Source organism: Sphaeroforma arctica (assembly GCF_001186125.1).
Source record: "Sphaeroforma arctica JP610 unplaced genomic scaffold supercont1.586, whole genome shotgun sequence".
NCBI classification, from domain to species: domain Eukaryota; class Ichthyosporea; order Ichthyophonida; genus Sphaeroforma; species Sphaeroforma arctica.
The window spans coordinates 21,305-29,621 of record NW_014039972.1 but is presented as its reverse complement, the minus strand read 5'-3'; the positions used below and the strand labels follow the sequence as shown (position 1 = coordinate 29,621).

The window sequence follows — 8,317 nt, the reverse complement described above, 5'->3', positions numbered from 1 at the left end:
TATATATATATATGTATACATAATTTATATAAATATACATACATACATACATACATACATACATACATACATACATACACACACACACATATATATATATATATAGAAATAATCTTAATGCATCAACAATATTTCAATGCGAGACGTCATAATAACGTCAAAAGTTGAATACGGGTGGGAACGAAAAATAGCAATGAGCTTAAAACTGAGTAGCAGATAATGATAAAATTTGGCACAGCTCGAACCACATTTCTGTTTCAGTACCTGTGCGCACGTAGAAGTCACAGATAAGGTATACAATCTGAAAAGGATTCGATTGGTTGCTTGCCCTCACAAAACACATAAGCATCTTGAGATCGCACCTGCTGCACCACCGCTCGGGGGTTTAGAACCCAAACCTGAACGAATTTCCTCGATCTCGCGCTCTTTGCGTACTGAACCCCATCCTTCCACAACTTCATCCACTAGGTGGTTCAACTTGATCCAAAACTGCTCACTACTTTGCAATGTCTCCCATGCCTAATTGAACGATTGCGAACATGACGACAAAATTGATATCAGCGAGCTGCTAAAAATAGTTTTTAGACCGATAACTATCAAGTATGAGACGCGTTCTGACTAGGAGGGATGCGTAGTTGTGCATCACATAAAAATATCGCATATTCATTGCACACAGACATACAACTAACAACTTGAACATGTAGCTAACTGAACATTTGCAATCAAAACAGGCGGACAACTGAACACGACGAGAGAAACAACGAAATACACATAAGTCAGCACCGAGACTACATATGCCATTTTCAGCGTACGACAATCTTTAATTAACAAAAAGGTTATGCATGTATGTAATTTGCACGCCCACTCTGCCAATCGAGTCACTCGGATAACTCGATGCGTACTTTAGCCAAGATGCGGATGAGAACAACAAACAATAATACTACCAGTGAGCTGGCATTCATCACTGATTTCAGGATCAAAAGCGCATGTACAGTTGCTTTATCACTAGTCTCATAGAAATGTCGTTGAAACCACTACACGAGATTACCCAACGGACACAGTATCACGACCACATCAGCAGGTACCACCGCTGTAGTCATTCTGATGTTCTGACCAAGCACATTCCGCATGAGTTTTGCGATAAAAACTATAGCATGAAGAGATTGGCAACACCAAAGGCATGTTGATAAATGCACACCTTTACGTATTGCTTCGCACTTTCCACTAATCCAGATACGCCCTTTCCCCGTTTACTATTGGACATCGCATTCACAAAATCGGCATTGGCTGAAGTAAGCGCTTGTAGCAGGGGAGGCTGCGCTTCACAGTTAGTGCGGATGATCTGCCGGATCGAGTCATACCTACGTCAAGGAAAAAAAGACCAGTGTAATGAGATATGGGATAGGCACAGTAGTATACGGGAATGTACGTATAATGTAGCATAATATGAAACATGTACCTGATCGATTTATAAACATCTTTGTCTGTAAATACATACCAACACCATCCTTTCTGTAATATCAGATCTAAAGTTTGTATATCGCTTTGTGTACCACGAGCACATTGGAGAGGAACATGCTTAGCCAAACTGCAAAAGCTGAATACTTGCCAGCACATTCAAATAGTATGACACAAATTACCAGCTAAAGCAATAGTGTAACAAAGAAAAGCAGCGCAGGAATAGGAACAGATACAGACACAGAACTACATACAAACGTAAGAAAACACACTTTAAAGCCAGAGTCAAAGTTTTGACCGATACGCACTTTCAGAGACAAAGATAGAGGTTGAGAACAAGGTAGAAGAAGAAAATATAGTTGAGGACAAAAAGCTAACACACAAAGGTAGAGACTGAATCGTAATCGGAGTTAGAGGCGGTGCAAACTTACACACACGCATAAACTCATCCAATAGCTGCAGCAAATTAATTGACTTGCACATATTGACCCCAAAACACACCGACAGGTAAAAGCAGAAACTGGCGCAGCAAATTCGGAGAAGAGAAAAAAGAAGGATATTTCAGATACAAGTCTCAAAGCCAAGATTACACTGCCACACAAACAGCTCCTCTGAGGCTGACACGAAAATAAAAATAAGTATACCAAACTGGAGAACATGGACTGAAGCTAATCAAAACTGTACCATGATTAGAGAAATACAGGCACAGACAGACAGATGCAGAGTCTTAATCACATCTTATCGCCAGTCGTATACACGTGACAACGAGATGGAGACACAAACAGAGTCTATTTTGCCTACAGACATAGAAAATCTGGAAGGAGAAAGAGGCGGCATTGGAAATATAGACAGATTAGCGATACTAGCGAAAAGTTCAACGCAGCGTCAATCCCTATACCTCAGCTTGATTCGTATAGATATAGACAAATTAAACACACGCGATGCCGATACCGATACCAGTACTGACAAAGCCACGACAAAATAATGAACGTGTATCTACTAAACTACAAAAAGGCAGACACAAAAAAAGACATTGTCAAATACACAGACAAGGACGTATGAACGTAGTCACAGACGAAATCACATTAACTGTCAAGAGCGAGCATTAAGATTTAATCGTCAAGAACGAGCATTAGGATTTAATCGTGAACCCATATCAGACAATAAACCAGACTTCATATAGCTATTATCAGGGTCACAGATTCAGTCCCACTGAGAACTTGAGCACAGACACAAACACCTACACTTGAATCAACAAATTAAAGCATACTTGGTCATGGCCGTATCCATTATGCGACGTTGTACCTCCTCTACACTAAGTTGTTGCTCACTATTGTCATCCTGGGGTTGCGTGGCGTCCACTTTCTGTTCATCTGCGATAGTGATATCCTCAGTATTGCCACCGGCAAACCTTCGGCCTACAGCACTCCACACCAATTGATCGGAGATGTCTTGCGTGTCGACAAGATTGCGCAATTCAGACTGCAGCTGTTCTCGATGTGCTAACATCTGGTCACACTTGTGTAGCAGTGTGCGTAGGCGCTGTACAATGGCTTTCATGTCAATTCCTTCGTCCCAGGGAGGTAAGATGGCATCTCGATTGGAGGGCTCGGCTGTACCCAAAGCGAGGACAACCTGCAATCAAGCACAAGTGATGATATAGAGATACTGTAAGAGTGACGTTTGATATATACTAGTGTAGATGAGTGGCGACTCCCAGTATGCGCGAGTGTTTTATGCCTGAAATCCGTGGTATACATACAAGCAGGAAGAAGAGCCAATGATTACCCGAGATGCGTAGCCACTATATACTTGGATGGGTGACTTAGGCGTGTTGTGTGCTCGCGTGAATGTCGTGAAACGTGTGCGAATGAGCCGTGCATGTAGCCTCAAAATCGAAGTGTGAATAACACCTAAATGGTGGACATCCGGTAATCTTAAATGCCATATCTTATGCGAGGCCAATGAAAAACGTGATATCGAAACATTGCCAAAAAAAAACAAAAAACAAAAAAAAACTCATACCGCAGTACCCGTCCATTGTACAACACTCGTACACGTTCCTAACGTACGAGGCAACAAAACAATCAATAAAAATAATACTGTCCACCACACCGTACCTTGAATGCGGGTTCTCGTTGCGAGATTAGCTGCTGCAATTTAGTGTCGGCATCCACCGCTGATTTATAAGCGTCCAAGGTAGATGACGTTTCCTTGACTAAACGATTGACAGAAGCTCCTCCACTATACTTGTCCCCCAAAGCCTTTCGCAATGCCAAGTGCGCCCCTTCCTCTTCTTGTCGCATGTAACGAATCTTCTGTATTGAGGGCTCTAGCTGCGACCGAGTAATTGGATAATTTTTCTTCAAGAATGAGGCCATCGCACCAGCAGAGACCGTCGTGCAACACAGCATCTATTTCAAAACGCACCATGCAATGATGAATGAGACACGTTCGCTTACTATATAGCACACGGTAGTAGAAAGTAAACTTAATTCACGCACCTTCTCTCTCACCGCATGGACCTCTTTCAGCCCAGCCTTCAGCTCTTCAATTTTGCCGAGCGAAAGAGCACGATGTACCGCGCTTTGCAGTTCCTTGGGCACTCCGTCAACATTATTTATATCTGTTGAAAAAAGCCTGATTAGTAAGCATTGTTCTATCCTACAGGTATATAGATCTACGTGGATATGTGGACAGACATATTTGAGGTTGCAGTTGAATATCGGCTTCGTTGCAAAGGCGTACATTTCATGCCTGAATAGCTGGCATTGGGATCGTGACTGAGAACGGGACTGCCAACTGATATTAATCATAAAACAAATAGAAGTTTTGCACATTGTTGCGAGACAGACATGCTATATGAGAGGTTCACGCACGTATACGAATTAAGAAACACGAACTTAGAGAAATCTACTCATATTGGAAAGAAATTACCATGATATACACACAAACGGGAACCTTCGTCAACAAGAACCAGGAAACTGCCCTGCTCGACCATCACAATTTCGACAGTGAAGGTAAGGAGCTATGTGACCTATAGATTGGGTACACTGTTTGTATATGACAAACTCTACAACCCCTAAGCGTGACAGCTAGCTCTCGTAGAATCAGGATTATGCAATCATGTGTGGATGTAGTCGCCTGTACGAAGATATTCTACACATAATTTTACATACCGATGGAATCAAGTACGCGAGGTAAACGCATGGTCTTGAGGCGTTGTTTGATATCGTCTGTGAGTGCCGTGAATTCTCTTTTGACTTTGCGGAAGAGCTCGTCTTTTTCGGCGCTACAAGGATCAATAACAACAGTGTCAGTCTTCATCACATAAGGCGATAAGGGTGTCTACGATTGCAGTCGCACGATCCCCGTGACAACGATTCCAAATTAAAACCAATACAAGCACGAGTACAAACAAACGTTGATAGGCCTACTCGTGATCTTACTACAAAAACCCAAGCTGCCTCGTGAAGATAACGGCTTCTGGTACTTGGCCCAGGCAAATTGTCCGAAACTTAGGAACAACCTCAGCGCGAGAGCACAGTCAGCTTACAGTCTTCTCCCACCCAAAACAATAATGCTGTGGGGTGTCTGACCACTTTACTGACTGACAAGCATAACGCCGTCGTAGCTAACATGATATGTCAGCTAAAAAAGAATTTTGCTCGTCATTGACGACGGTCAACTCAGGGGGGTGAATATGTTGTTCACGCTCATGAACGGTACAAAACGGCCACTGAAGTTGATTTGATGAAGACTAGAATTTTTTTCTACACCTTGTATACGTGCGTGCATAGTTGTTACTATAGTAGTTGTGTATTTATATCACTTACACCTCCACAAATTTAGCTATCAATGAAGTGACCTCCTCATTGGATGTACGCCACGAGACACATCGTTGAAACAACATACCTGTACTTGGATACAGCCGAAAGGACAGAAAGGGGTACCAACGAGTTGAAAATATCAGGTCCCACCAAATCCGCGGAAGCAGGCCCTTCCTGCACTGTCATGGCATTCACCAGAACAGCGGGTTTTATCTGCAAATCGTTCAATATGAGTGACATAAATAAACAAGGTTTCATCAACTGTATGAAAAATCCTCCACCCCCACTCGGGATATAGAATGAAATGCGCCTTGATCGTTCTGAAACAACGATTGGCAACAAAGAAACAAACAATTAACACTTGCTTACGACACAAATACCACATTTATGGAAATATTAATACCAAATATAACTTCGTAGACAACCTCTCTCAATATAAACTAGACATCACACACACATTAATCCAGAAAGATGGCCCAGTCCACAGTAGCAAATACTCGCAATACTATTTAGCTCGAGTTGCAACAGTCTAATGTGAAAGACGCACACTAATGCCGAAAAACTCACAAAGCTTGAAATACTCTTCGAGTAAATTACAGACTCATTTAAGGACGACACGCATCCTACATAAACGGTACACCAATAGAGATTGACAAATCAGATGAGAATCCAATGAAAACTCAGAATGACCGAAGATAGTATAGAGGTGCAAAAAACGGTTTACGTTGCATTTGCACAAACTCAACCTCGCCTACGTAATTGAAAGCTCACAAGTTTGATACACAGAGTAATGGTCGTGTGAGAAGTTCATGTGATCAATTAATATCGCACTCGCGTGTTGATGATAACCACCGTGTCTGTGTAGGAGCCAGGTCAACCGTCTAGTAGATTTCTACAGGGATCGTCATATACCCCACATTTCTAGCAGAACGCACACATGCCTATGGCTCCCCTCGTATCTTGCGTGTGCAAGACATTACCAATGTTTTCGAGTATATGCTACGTGTAAGCCACACACCTCAGCAACCGTCTCTGGTACCAGTTCGTGATAGATTTCGTCGTTGTCATTTGTTGCTGCCGCCTGTTCTGCTTGACAAATCTCCAACAGCGTGTCCACATTGGCTTTGAGTGCCGGGGGAATTCGTTTGGTCATAGCGTCGCTCGCATCCTTTGCGTGCGCGAGACATGTCTGCAACGGGATTCAAATCCGCGTATATAAAGGCCACTATGATTGTGAGCATATGCGGCAAAAAAAAAACTGATGGAAAACAGCTGTGTACACAGCAACATGAATAATAGCTTGTGCTCACATTTATTGCGCTCAGCAAACCGATACGGCAATACGGATTCAAAATTGTGATCAGTCACACATGGTCGCTATCTTCGAAGAGTGAATATACAAGCACATAAAAATACACTTTATAATATTTTCAATAGACGACGATCTTCGCCGGTATCATGACACTTGCTGAAAGTTGGGAGAACATAGCCTACCCAAAGGACATCACAAACGAAAAACAAACAAGACGCTTTGTATACACTCACGCATTTATTGTGCCAGAGAATTGGTTGCATTAATTTACGCACAATGCGCACGCTGTTCGTAATTTACAAATAGAGCAACTAAGCACGCATGTATGGTCGTATCCTGGATTCACCTTGGCATAAACAACCCGTTCGCCAAATTTCATGTTGTCTTCAGCACTTTTACTGGCGTAAAAATTTGCCAGTGCGTGGAAAAGCTCAGATTTTACATTTGAGATGTCTGAGGAAGAAAAATAAACAAATCATAATGTTGAGTATACTGTGCGCTAGCATACGCTCATAGTCTCTACAGAAATACATACAGAAATGCAACACCGATATACGCGCACATAAATGCAACACCGATATACGCGACACTGTGTCTGTACACGTGGAAGAAGGTAAAAAAGGTAAATACATATAGTTAGTACCTATAACTTACGGCTCCCAGTTCAAGGGGTATAATCAGCAAGAATCGCCTCAACACAAAAGTCATCGAGACACGTCGAGTGAGCGTGGCCAGTCAAAAATGTAAAGAGAATATAGAAGCTAATCAACTGTAAATGAAAATATATACTGACACGAGTCGGTTGAATTTTACCGAACCAAAAAAAACCCCATACACCCACAATTCATTCTTGCAGATAACAGAATTGAGCAATGACCACATCATAGCCCATCTAATTATTTTGAGCTGTACTTTGGAACAGGTCAGGGAAACCCAAAGTTATTTGCATAAGTGCTGCACTACAGCATACGCGTGTAGGTGCGAAGTAGCTACAATTGTATTAATGTCGGTATGCTATAAACATATTAAAATGAGATCTACAGAAAAACCGGTCATGTACAGTCGAATCTCAGCCACCCTTTTCCGTGGCGCCTATGCGAATAGAAGCGAACATACACACCATTGGCAGCATGGCCCATTGCAGTGCCTGTTAGTATACACAAACGCACACTATCACATCCACACATAGCTCACCACGTGTATTTTTCATGTGCTGCGTGATGATCTCTTCCAATTGCTCGCCGTACATTTCAGCAGCCACAATGCAGTCCAGCGTTTCGGCGTAAAACAGAGAGCACTGCTGAGCCACTCGCGCACGCACACCAGGCCTGAAGTACAAAGACGCAGGAAAAAGATAGGTATATATATATTTCAACATTTGTACGCACGCTTACACAACACGACATCAAGCTACCGACTTGTGCCTTTTTTAGGGCGGACAAGATTAGTATGCTATGGTGCACCGTCATTTTCGTGAAAGATACCATTAAGCTGTATATATGCCTATATACCTGTAAAATTTAAGGCAATATATATCTGTACCTGTATATATAGCTATATTTATCTATTTATGCATTAATCGATATATATATATATATATATATAAATGTATATTATATATATATATATATATATATATATATATATATATATAAAATAAAAAATATAACAATATAACAACAAAATAATATATTAAAATATTAATATGTAATTATAA

General features: G+C 41.5%; 1 protein-coding gene across 1 annotated transcript in view; it reads right to left on the bottom strand.

The window, feature by feature from the left end:
* Positions 1–7,927, bottom strand: part of SARC_07411 (hypothetical protein) — a gene marked incomplete at its 3' end in the record, with an annotated part of 12,658 nt that extends 4,731 nt beyond the window's left edge. The window contains exons 1-10 of the mRNA XM_014298651.1: positions 7,795–7,927; positions 6,947–7,053; positions 6,307–6,477; positions 5,374–5,501; positions 4,638–4,750; positions 3,963–4,084; positions 3,579–3,794; positions 2,729–3,093; positions 1,199–1,361; positions 363–519 (exon numbers count right to left, since the gene is read on the bottom strand). Coding sequence (XP_014154126.1) covers positions 363–519; positions 1,199–1,361; positions 2,729–3,093; positions 3,579–3,794; positions 3,963–4,084; positions 4,638–4,750; positions 5,374–5,501; positions 6,307–6,477; positions 6,947–7,053; positions 7,795–7,849 — 1,597 coding nt within the window. The 5' untranslated portion in view covers positions 7,850–7,927. The remainder of the gene's footprint in view (positions 1–362; positions 520–1,198; positions 1,362–2,728; positions 3,094–3,578; positions 3,795–3,962; positions 4,085–4,637; positions 4,751–5,373; positions 5,502–6,306; positions 6,478–6,946; positions 7,054–7,794) is intronic.
* Between the last annotated feature and the right edge of the window lie 390 nt (positions 7,928–8,317).